The sequence below is a fragment of the Labrus bergylta genome, chromosome 10 (assembly GCF_963930695.1).
Source record: "Labrus bergylta chromosome 10, fLabBer1.1, whole genome shotgun sequence".
Classification (NCBI taxonomy): Eukaryota; Metazoa; Chordata; class Actinopteri; order Labriformes; family Labridae; genus Labrus; species Labrus bergylta.
The window spans coordinates 18,129,362-18,142,117 of NC_089204.1; the positions used below are offsets into that span (position 1 = coordinate 18,129,362).

At 41.6% G+C, this 12,756-nt stretch overlaps 1 protein-coding gene across 2 annotated transcripts in view; it reads right to left on the reverse strand.

The window, feature by feature from the left end:
• Positions 1-301: 301 nt before the first annotated feature.
• Positions 302-12,756, reverse strand: part of arid5b (AT-rich interaction domain 5B) — a 75,402-nt gene continuing 62,947 nt past the window's right edge. For both annotated transcript variants that reach the window (XM_020650252.3, XM_065959207.1), the window contains exons 9-10: positions 5,114-5,324; positions 302-4,368 (exon numbers count right to left, since the gene is read on the reverse strand). In XM_020650252.3, the coding sequence (XP_020505908.3) occupies positions 2,401-4,368; positions 5,114-5,324 (2,179 nt within the window). In that variant the 3' untranslated portion in view covers positions 302-2,400. The remainder of the gene's footprint in view (positions 4,369-5,113; positions 5,325-12,756) is intronic.

The following is a 12,756-nucleotide window of genomic DNA, read 5'->3' on the forward strand; positions in this document are numbered from 1 at the left end:
GCAGCCCAACACACATCACAGTGATACATGCATGGGCACATAGCTCCACTGCAGCAAATACTGGTGAGGTTTCTCTGGCCTTGAGCCCAGAAGTATCCTGTTGTGAAGATTAAGGCGGATGGAATCTCGTATCCAGATAATGGTATTACAATAATACAATACTAGATACGACACTGGAGGGAGGGAGGGGGGGGAAGAGAACATTACATTTATGTTAGCACACCGGTGTTAAATATCAGTTTATTCAACCCTGGCTTGTTAACAGCAGTTCACTTAAAGAACACAAGTGAGGAAACGTGTGTAGATAGTAAAATATTTTAATTAAATATACAGGAGGTCATATACAAAATGTCTATTTTTTGTCTTGCTTGCCAGCTGGGTGATTGGTAAACAGATGGCTACTGTATCAAAAACACTTTCAGGATGCACATGAACAAAAACAACATAGAAATAAAAAGAGTATCCTTATACTTAAACTGTAGTGTTTGTTTAAATCTAACAGGATCACTGTGACCTTGAAACAGAGCAAACAAGGACACAGCTAGATTGTGTAACCAACTTTTATACTGTTTTTTTAATACTATTTACAGAGTATAACAGTTTATATGATAACAACCACGCCGTACTATCTACAGTGTTATTTACAGAGAAAATAAGACAAGAGAGGGGTTGTCATGAATTGATCCCGTATGAATGATCTGTACAGGAGCCAGCACTAATGCCAGTTTTCCCTACACACAGCAATGTACAGTACTTAACCAGAAATCAACGTATTTATCTAAGTATTCAGTAAAACTTTACACATTTTTTCCTTATTTTGAAACACATGTTGAGCATGTATTTTGACTATCCTGGATTGCAATTATAGTGGTTGTAAAAGCCAAAGCAGGTGGTTCTTTCCACCTTAGGCTATGAAGCATGGTGTGCATACTTTACGGAGTCTGGTACCTTTTCATCACTGCTAGAAGACACATGCCCTGCGGATGACAGACACCAGACCTGTGTCAGTATTAGCTACCAGTAAATCCTTTGCAGGTTCTTCTACAATCAACTGCAGTTAAGCTAAGTAAATAAATTCATTTAAGCTCAAAGACTGACCTTTACAATAAAGTGGATTTTATTTTTTTTAAATGATACATTTTGTGTCTAACCTATCAGGTCTGGTGTCTGAGCCAAATGTGCCATATTGTTTTTTGTATGAGTGTCTGACAGTAATATTAATATTCCTACCCTGCTACAGGAGATAAACCTTAACAACTGTAGTGCTAACTCTAATGCAAGACTGCGAAAGGCACAGATATTTGCAAAGCAATAATATCTTAAGTGACAACATTCCTATTAAAAATCATACAGTGAGTCTTTTCAGCGTGTTGAATAAAAGACTCTGTTCACCGAAAAAGATAAAAAGAGCTTTTCAAGTCAAGAACAAAAAGATGAAATGCTGATTTCTTGTGGTGAGCATTCCACAGCAGACGGCTGCTTCATTATGCTGGTCCTACAGACACAAACAAGCTGCTACAGTCAACTCATCACAAAGGGTGTTTGGGGGTCAAATAACTTTCAATTTCGACATTAAACCTGCTTTTGTTAACTCGGATGAAAAAAACATTCATGATTTGTCAACAGATTAAAAAACGAAAACTGCTTGTGTTGTGTGATCGGAAATAAATTTAGCGAGTTCACACCTGAACTGATCAAAAACGTGAGTCTACAGTACATCTGGTACACAGAGCACCTCTGAGTGTTTCGGTGAAGCTATAATCTGTGTTATGCAGCACCGCAGTGAGTGTTAATGTCTATTCCAAAGAGTCCAGGTGGATTTGCTGTGGCACAAACAGGCAACAGCTTTCAGCGTGGAGACATGTAAACAGATGCAACACAAGTGGCTGCCCAAAAGTGTAATAATGCGCTAAACAGCTGTTGAAGATTACCTCTAGTTATATAAAGAATTTCATTTACGTCGTGATGTTACTCGTAGTGTTTCTAAGCAAAAAAGTTTAGCCCTCAGTCGCAGTAAACAAATGGCTTTTCTCTGTTGCCCTCCAATTTTCACACATCCAGAGCAACGACCTGACTTGTGGTGACCAAGAACGGCAAACTGATTTGTAAGCACATACACATGAGCACTGTGCAAATAAGTATACAACAACAACAACAATAAAGATACAGTAATTGGTGATAAAAAAAATAATAAAGAACAGTGCAAAGAATATAAACAAATGCATACACAAATAAAAAAGAAAATGGAATTTCCACTCTGCATCAGTCTGTAATCAGTCAAGGTTCATAATCAGTGTTTTCTCTCTACAGTCCCCGAGCAAGAGAGACGGAAAGAAGCCGAACAAGTTTCTGAGGATGAAAAAGAAGACGAAGAAGGAGAATTCAATTCTCCTCTCTTCCTCACAGTCTGGTGCTCGGGTGTACTGACGAAATCTGAGGTGGTGGGAGGGTGGAGAGAGGGTACAGGTGGTGCAGCAGGTCTCCATACAGTGCTGCCCCACCCGGGTGCCTGTAGAAGTGGTGGGGGGAGGCGGTTGAAGCTAGCAGCTGCCTGTGCAGCATCATGGAGTGGAAAGCTAACGGGGGCATAAGGGGGGACACTGCAGACTGGCTCTTCAGGTACTGCAGACCTGGGTGTTGCCCGAGTCCGTCCTGCGCTCCTGATGAGACTAGGCTGCCGTGCGGGTACATGCCTGGGTAGAAGGGTGCGGCGTGGTGCGGGGGGTAGGTGGTTGCAGGGTGGCCTTCGGGGAGGTGGTTGTTGAGATGAACGCCATGGGCTGGCTCGGCTGGTTTTAGCTCCTCCGGGTCGCTGCGTCGGATTGCTCCGGCAGGGTGGATCGGCGTCACCACACGGACTTTCCTCTCTGGGACTTCCTCGCCTTCAGGTTCTACTAGGCTCCGCTTACTGGGCCGACTGGGACTTGTGAGGATTGAATCACTTGCTGCTTTTGGGCTGGGATACGGCTGCGACGATGACTCTGCTGGACTCTGTTTCGCAGGAGAGATATTCATAGGAGGAACTCTGCACGCCTTAGGGTGGGAATCCATGCTCTGATGCATGATGGGATAGGGGAGGCTGCAGAAGGAGGGCTTGGAGAAGGAAGAGGACAACCTCTGTGAGAGGGGTTTGGAGATTGTAAAGTCTCTGGGCTCGTCGTCAGCTTCTCTCCTCTCGCTGTGCGTTCGAGTCCGCTCGCTGAAGTGCGATCTGTAAGCCAGGCCCTCTGGCTCCAGCCCGCCACAGACGAAGCCCTGGCTGCCTTCGCGCTCCCGGTTGAAGTGTTCTCTCCGCTCTCCATTTGGGAACCCGGCCATCCTGTCCTGACTTAGGCAGCTCTCTGTTTGCCGGTACAGACTGTGGAGATGAGGGGAGGAGTAGCAGTCGCCCGCATAGCTGCGGGACTGAGTTGCTTGGCCCTGGAGAAGCGTCTCTCCATTGATCTCGACACCATCTTGGGCGTGAGGTAGGGGCAGATAGGGCTGCCATGGGAGACTTACTTGTGGCTTGAGGTGATGGCTTGTCCGGCAGCTGTAAGCCTCTGAAAGCTCCCCCGCTGTACTCCTTTCTGACTGGCTGCTGGTGGCTTGTTGGTGGGGCTTGCTGCTCTGGGCGTGCTGGATGACTGACGGCCTGAATATGGGTGCTCCCTCTGGGATATTTCCAACCACCTCATCCTCACCATTTCTCTTCTCCTTCTCCCTTTCAGATATGTCAGCCAGGGAGGACACGGCTGTGAGAGATGGAGGCTGAAGAGGAGATGTAAACGAGAAAGGGTTCGACTCACACACTTGGGAGAGGAGCTTCTTTTTGGCTAATGGAGACATGACACCCTGGCTGGATTTGCAGTAGGCAGCTGTTTGTGTTGACTCCTTCTTAGTGACCCCATAGTCTTCTTTGTCTGCGCTCAAGTCTATACACTCTATATCCACCTGCTTACACATCGGTAATACCTTCCCCACTCTCCCACTGTGGCTTTCTAAGGAGTCTTTAACCCTGGAGGAGGGCTCAGGCAGAGCAACAAGTCCGGGGGGTTTGTTCTGATCCCAGCGGTGAGGCAGGTAGGGATGTTTGGGAATGAAATGCCCTTCAGTTTGCTGTTCACAGGAGAGTTTCAAGGCCTCGCTCACTTGCATCCATTCAGACTGGGGACCCGTGCCTGCATGGACTAGTAGGCCAGCATGTGGGCCTCTGCAGTCTGGCTCTTTGGGACAGTGCAAGAAGGCCTGCTCCTCTGCCAAGGACTCCTCTTTCTTTAGAGTGAGATGTAACTCTTCCTCCTCTATTACGATTGGTTCATCACCCAGAGATACTTCCTGTTTTATGGCTGGGGACAGCTCGTGATTCTCTGTCTTCCCCCTTGAGTCCTGCATAGAGAAAAATAATAGCTGTTAAAATACCTCGGAAAAAAAACATAAGACACTTAGACATCTTCTTATTTTTCATTTTCAAAGGAAACAATCAAAAACAAGGTGAATCGTGCGCCAGATGTAGAGAGGCTATAGTGCTCCAAGCGGGTGGCTAGGGTATTGACTCCGACCCTCTACACTTTCAGCATGTCTTTTTCAAATCTATAATCCCAGTTTCAAATTACATCCACTATCCTCTCCTCTAAATACACCCCCCCCTCCATAAATAAATAAATACATAGAAAAACATCTTATTAAAAATTAAAACAAAACAAGATAAAACGTGAATAAGAAAGCACAGGCAGAATTAATTTAAAGCATGTGAGGAACTTTCGGTTTGTGTCGATTATGGCACCCCCAGTAAATAAATCACAACCTTTTATCTCTTTACTGATTTTCTCATGACCATGTGTAAGTTATTCTTTCAACATGCAAAAGTAAACAGGCTGATTCTGTAATTCACTTCATCTGTCACCCACCCTCTAGCAGCAGTTTCAGGCATTTACAACTAGTTTGAATAAATAATCAATGTTATCTCTGATAGTCTGGTTTGCTTAAATCACTCATAAAGAGACATCAACATTATTTTCAGTCTGTTTCATAACTAGATAAAAAAAAAAACTCCTTACAGGAGCTTTAAAATGTTTCTAAAGCAAGGGAGGAATATTGAAGAGGCAGCAGTTGTGGGACGTTTGTGACTGACCTGTGATTGTTCTTGGCCTTGCACCATCTCCTCTCTGTCCTTTTTACTCTCCAGCTTGACACTGCCAGGGCCTTTCAATTTCTTGGCCACCACTGCTTTAACTTTGGCTGCCGATGCCTTCTCCTGGCCGCCCTCCTGCTTCCTGGGTTTGGTTAAGGGGAGGGGCTTGTCCGACTCGCCTTTGATGTGCCTCTCGTAAGGGAGGAGGAGCCTGAGGAGGAATTCAAGCAGAGGAATGCAGATGAGCTATTGGAATTGTCATGCGATATTGTGTAAGACACAATATCTGACTTACAATATAAACTACATTTATCCAAACAATAATTTAAGATTGGAAAAGGCACAAAAAAAACACTAATGGGAAGAGTTTTTTTTTTAAGTACCTTTGCTTTTGTTGTCAATATAAAAGAGTAAAACGAAAAGCACAATAACAACTTGAGCATATTATTTGCTGATACAAAAAAAGAGTGAGCTGCAGTTTTTCGCTAAACCTGCAGAGTATTACATTCCTTTTTTAACGTTCTGTTTTAATACCTGGCAAGCACTAATAATCCCATTGTAATTAGTCTATGTTCGGGGAAATCCAGGTTCAGTTGTATGCCAGAGTGCGTGTGTGTGTGTGTGTGTGTGTGTTAGAATGTGTATAACCAGTTTTTCCCTGCAGAGACAGATCACATTTGGTATTAGTTAAGCCATGAGAGAGAAGAATATATGTGTGTAATACAAGTTAGTGTAAAGCAAATGTTGTTGGAGTGAAAATTTGGAAAAATGGAAAGCAAATCATTTAAAGGAAACTATCTTATGTTTACATGAATCTACTGATGACTAATCCTAGAAGCCTTTAAAGTAGTTGCAGTTATAGAGATGGTAACACTGGGCTCCAGTTTGTAACAAAATGTCTTTTAAACATGAATAAATGCAGTTAGACATGATTAAATGCAGAAAAGTTGCGTATGCTCATACTTAATTAAGCCCATACAAAGTGACAAGAATATTCTGCAGAAGAATACATAAAACTATTTTGGACTTCTGTTATTTCTTCTCCAAATACTTCCCTTGACGTTTTTTTTTTCCGTATCTGATGTCATAACTAATGGGAACATTAAGCTCTGGATAACATAACAATACCCATGTGTAAAATAATGACATGAAGAAACCAGCGAGGGAAACTTTTAAACTTTTATTGCTCCGAAAAAGAAAATGGAAATTGGCACTAAACCAGAAATAAAGGAACATTGTGGAAGAGGAAACCAAGACAACTGAAAAACTACAACACTTCAATCTTCAATAAACTCCCTCTAAAAAACCTCACCAGCTCCTCTGTCAGGGTTTTTTTTTTTTTACAATAACAATCCATAAAAGCCAGACAGAAACATGACTTTCTCAGTCAAGTGAAAAAAGAAGGTCTTCTCGTGTAACGACAAGAGACGGTTGCAGTATTCTTTTTAAGGGACATGGCGGTAAAACAAACAATGAATCAAGAGCTGTTTCGCCTCCTCTTCAAAAGGAAGAAAAAAAAAGCCTCGGAGAGTTCAAGAGGCTCTGTGGGATTTTTTGTTATTTTTCCTCTGAACAAAAGTGCTGGCAGGGAAAGCGGTGAAACTACATTTCATACAGCTGGTCTGGCACCAGGCCCCAGGCCAAGAAAGGAAATGTACTATTAAATGTGACTTATTGGAAAGAGGGAGAGAGAGAGAGAGGTTGTGAAAGAAAGAAGGGGAGGGAGAAAGAGAGAGGGGGAAAGAAATAGAGAGGGGGTGAGAGAGTGGAAGAGGGGATAATGACATGTTAATGAAGAGGAAAAATGATTCTCAATGAAGAATCCTTGAAAAACTGAAATAAAAATATACAGTCTTTTTAACTTTAAATAGGAGCAGTTATATTTATTAGAATTACAGAGAAGTGGTTCTCCAGCTTTCTGTAATTAGGCATTCTTTTTACTGCATAGAATAAGCAGGTTTATCAAATGTTCCACCGTTATACCACAGTGGATTACATTTTTTCATTCAACATGTGCAGCCTTCCCATTAGTGATCAAAGGGCTGGAAAAGTGGCATATACATATAGTTAAGCAGGGTGCACTGTTGACTATCACGGTGATCTGTGGGAAAGAGACGGCTGCCTTGGCCTGGGTCAGCTTTATGGAATGTCAATATGGTGGGGGTGGGGTGGGGGGTCGCAGGCCCCAGATAATGTAAGAGCAGAGCCCGGGAAATTACCAGAGCCTTAAATAGTTCCAAATGGCAAGACAAAGATGTGGGTGAAAAGAGAAAGAAAAAAAGAAAAAATGTATCTCAGGAAGCTCCCAACATTGTTGGAATTATTTGCTTTGTTATGTTTGGAAAAAAAAATCTCAAGTGTGGCTTGTAAAAGCTATTTTTTCTATTTATTTTATTACCTTGACTTCCAAGACATACACCTTTTGTATATGTATTTTCTAAAGGCTGAATAAGCAAAGAATGTTCAGGCTACAATACTCACTCCTTTTTCCACTTTTAACACTGCTTTTAAAAATGTGTGAATCCCACAGTGTGAATCACTAGAAATTTCAAGAAGTGTATATATATATATATATATATATATATATATATATATATATATATATATATAAAACTTAGTCATGTTCATGTATTATAGAACGTAAAATACAATACCGCTTATATAAGTAGCAATTTCCTCCGAGGAAGGGGAAAGGTTGATCTTGGCAGCCTCTGCACTAGTTGAGAGGAAGCCAGGTGTAGTTATTAATTTGAGCCACTAGGGGGCATGTGTAGCACTGAGAGATTCCAGGAAAGAATTTCATTAAGGCGGGAGGACAGGCAACATTTTTATGAGGTCAATAAATACTTAACTTCCTCTCATGCCAATTTATCAGCCGGCTTTTGTTTAAGCAGCCGTTTTCCATGTTGATAACAAGCAACAGAAATATGCAGAGAGGAGATTAGACATTGAATGGACATAAATAGCAAATGGCTCATGTAATTAATGTGGAAAATATTACTTCATATAGACATATAATACTTTATATATGACGGATGTGTCTTCAGTGAGATCAATAACAGCATAAAACCACCACATCAAACCACAACTGTCTACTAAGCTGGTCTGTGCCTTTGAAATAATGGATTGCACACAAAGCACCTCCTCCTAAAAAACACAACTTGGCAAAAACAAGGTGACTTTACCAGCAATGTGCTGCTCTCATCTGAGTTTTGTGTTACAGGAACAAGCAGTGTGCTACAATCCAAGAAATGCCTAAGTCACCAAATAAGTGGAAAAAGCCTGCAGGCTGTTCCATTTCAACAGCTTCCCTCCCATCCGTGCTGAAATTAATTTAAACTGGTGTTGTGTTAAGATCACAAGAGCCTCTTCGTGCGTTAAAAAAAAAGGGGGAAAAAAACTATTTAAAGAGCTGGTGGACAAGCCCCGGAGGCTGTAGAAAGATTTCAGAGGGAGAAAAAAATGACTTACTTTTACAAGCCTGCGAGAAAAAGAGAATTAAATGAAAAAGATAAAATCAAATCTTTATCAAATCTAAATGCGATGATTAAGCATCATCACAGCCATGAAGAGAAAACAATAGCTGCTGCAGAGAAAGAGGGAGACAAGATGCCAGCAGACGGATAAACAGACATTGTAGCTGCTCCCTCTGCTTTGGATTCATGCCTCAAAGCCCCTCTTTTGTCTCGAAGCCAAACCACTTGAGGTGACCCTCATTCATGCAGTTAAAACAGAAGGGCAGTGCAGGAATGTATGAAAAACTTAAGTCCTTTGTCAAGTCTGAAAATACCAGATTTAAAATGACCTCTACTGTTCCCCTGGGGGATTGCTCTCATTAGCTTCTGCTGCTGAAGCTTGCAGTAAATGTTTGCCGTAGCAGGTGTGAGCTCAGAGAGCAAACTGTTTAAACTAAATGTGTAGTATTCTGCTTATAGGAACATCCAAGTATTAATATCCATAAATATATAGCACATGTTCCCTCTTGCTGCCCTGCAGTGAACTGAAATCTCTGCAAGAATATCATTAATTTAATTTGCTACACTGAACTAGTTATTCATCTCAGCAGACCTGAATAGATTCTTTTACACTCAGCTGGCTGTCACACGTCAGCGCAGTAATTTGTGATTTCTCGTCGCCACCAGGGAGAGGAACTATAAACCTTTGTATCAATTCAACGCATAAAGAAATTACCCACTATTGTGATTTGTAAGATGGCTGCAGAAGAAGAGGTTTTATCACTGAAAGCTCAATGAAGCATTTTGTCTCGGGGAAACCATTGAGCTCTCAGAGGTTAAAATAGCTGCCTGCTATTTTAGTGTAAAGAACAAGCAGCTCTTTGGCTGCATTCCCACTCAAGCTGAAGTCCAGATTGAGTACAAGAGTGGTGGATATACAGGGAGTTTGGATGGGGGACGACATGTTGAGACATTGTTTATGGAGCCTTTAAAGAATGCTGACAGAAACCATGTTCTCTTTTGCTTTTCTAACTTTATATTACATCGTTTTTGCTTTTTAAAATCTGTTTTCATTTTTGTCTTGTCCCTGTATCTCTCTGGTTATGAAATAAATAAAAGCAGGGAGGGACATGACAGTAACAGTTTCCTTATTGTAGTCCAGTCACTGCTTTAACTGGAGACCAGAGAGATGGAATCTGTGTTTTAGCAACAATATTAGAGAAGGCAAGCTAAAGTGTAATGCGCCACACTTGATGTTTCTGCAATACATCAAGGACAATGCAGAGAGATGCTGACGAGGGCAAGATACCAAGAATCCAGCCGAATAAAATGAACAAGAAAAAAATCCCCTGCTCTCATAAAATCAGAACTATATTCTCTTCTTTCTTTAGAGTGTGGACTGGCTCAAGGTTTCCTAATAATTATGAGCAGCGAATGTATTTTTATATCTGGAGAGCAGCTTTCTGAATGCGGAGGAACATCGATTCCAGGAGGAATGAATAAAGGCTGAATCAATAAAACATCTAGTCGACTAAAATTGGAACAGGCACGCATCTGTCTTTAAAGAAACACATATCTGCATGATCTGAGTCGGATAATATTTCACAGACCTCAAACTTTATGTGGCACACATTTAATACTTTTAAGAAGAAATGATACAGTGAAAACACTCATCTGTGTTGTCTGCTATTGCCTGAAATCTCAGAGTTTTTACAGAGCAAATTATTCTAAATAGCTTCTCAGTTGCTATGGATACCCCCTCCCCACACCTCCACCCCTTTCCAAAAACCCCTCCCGTACCAATGCCAACCCCGTTGTGCAATTACATTAGAGTGCCAAAGCATAGTGAGGTATTAAAAATGGGTAACAGGCAGAAATGAAGAGAGATAGTGAAATGTGAAGTTTCTGTAACAAGAGATCACGTAGGAAACCAGGAAGATTAAATATGTAGGAGCTGTTAAAAGGCGCTGACCTGTATAATGAAAGAAACAGCATGAAGTGCAAGAAAGGGAGGGGGAGAGAGGGAGGGGGGGGGGGGGGGGCATAGAGAAAATGGCACAGCAGCACAGAAGCAAAAGGCAGTCTATTTCAAGGTTATTGATGCCATCTTTTTCATGACCTCATTTTTAATTCAGAGCGGCGGGCCCTGACAGCTAATCTCGGGAAACGGTTTAAATAAATATCATTAAAGCTTCCCTGTAGCTGCAGCAGTGAGACGCAGACCTTGGCTTGGACGTTTCTACATTGATTTTTTTTTTTTTTTCCCCCCGGCACACTAATGAACGGCACTCTGCGACTTTAAAAAACAGTAACTTTGAAAATGACAATTAGCTAAGGTTATCTCCTGTTCGATTCCAGCTATGTAACTCCATTACTAGCAGTGATTACTACCTGCTCCTGGACAGCATAAATACAGTGATTATGCCCTCGGCTCCATCTTTCACAATAACATCTCCTAGGAAACCATTTCACATGATTTGACCACTGGGGCTATAAAGGGATAATGTGTATAATTTAAACTATGGGCTGCATTCTTGTGGTTATTCAGACTTTTACGCAAAGACTGCCACAAATAACCACTTAATTTAAAGCAATTATGTCTTGAAATATGATATCCTTTCTTCCTGCTACCTTGAGAGTCGTTTTTATTTTACTTAGTTTATTTAGTAGTGATCCTTCTGAGAAAAGAGGAAAACGTAAGTGCTGTTCCAGTTTGTACACCGTACATTCTTCCCTGTGAATTATATTTCTGTAGCACATTGACTAATGATTAAAGGTGGAAACAAAGACGCCCCTGGGGAACAAACACACACTTCAGCGAGCCCACAAACAGCCTCATTCATCATGCGGAGAGAATGGCCGTGTTGCTGAGTTAATACAATGAAGCTAATTGCCCTCCAAGCAGCCCAAACACAGAGGCTCAGCTAAAATTATTCCCTTGAATGGAAAACTTGCTCTTCTTCAGCTGATCTCTCTCTCTCTCTTCTGTTCCCTCACATACACATACACATACACATACACATACACACACGACCAATCATGTCCCCCCCTTCCAGATTTACACCTTCCCTCTCTGTCAGCCTGATATTCACTGCAGTGTGCGGATATTATTGCTTTGTATTGATTCAGCATTATTTTCTCTCAGCTGCTTCTCGGTGGCTGGAGAGGGAAAGGCCAGCGCAGCAGTGGTCACACCTCAGCGCTTCCCACACGCCTGCCTTCCTACCAACCGCCATATTTACACCTTATAAACTGTACACCTTAAACACTGTAGCTTTTCTCAACTGGCTTCAAAGAAATTCCAAGATGAGATGTGAAAAGCTAGATAAAACAGTAGCAAAACAAAGCATCAAAGACATTTTCTGTCTTTCACAATAAAATATGTGGCTCGCGTCGTCACATACAGCCGAGTGTTGAAAGTCAAATCTATTATTGCTCTAAATAAGGAACTCTTTTGAAAAATAACCCTGTTTGAAGCATTGGTTTAACCTTGGGAAAGGAAGCATGTGTTCATGTTTTAGGGAGTGAATAAGAACTGTGGCAGAAACACTGAAAGCACCCTCAGTCGTACGTTTAGAGGCATATTTTATGTACAAATAGTGAAAAACATGTCGAAGAGTAAACTTTCCCAACTTTGCTTTCACATATTTTGTTTTGGAAAAAACATCTCCAGCCTCTGTCTGTGTTTGAAAATGTGCTTACATCATGCAGTCTTGACATGATACAAAGCTGCCTGGTTCCCTCATATTGTCCTGGTGGTGTATCCCTGGATTATTGACAGATGTGATTGTGAATGATAGTGTGTGTGTCTCAAGCAGCTGGAGGGATATGGAGAGGGTCATGAGCCTTATGAGCGACCTGGTTATCTATTGTTGGGAGGATCCTATTTGCTGTTTGTTTAACGTTGGCAATGTGGGTGCGTGTGTGCATTTGTTTGTGTAAATTTCATGCCCAAAACTCCCTCGGGATCATATAAATATGCTTTCCTTTGGTTCTGTAGCGGCATGTTTGCGATTCATTTTGCATGCAGCTCAATGTGCTTGCAATGCATATATGGATCCAAGAGTAGTTACTGTATTTGCTGCATATATCTGTGCATATATGCGGATCAAATAATAATTCAGAACTTTGCTGTTCTTTTTAGAGCTTTTAAATCCTCTTCAGCTTGCAAAGCAGTATATGTGGATT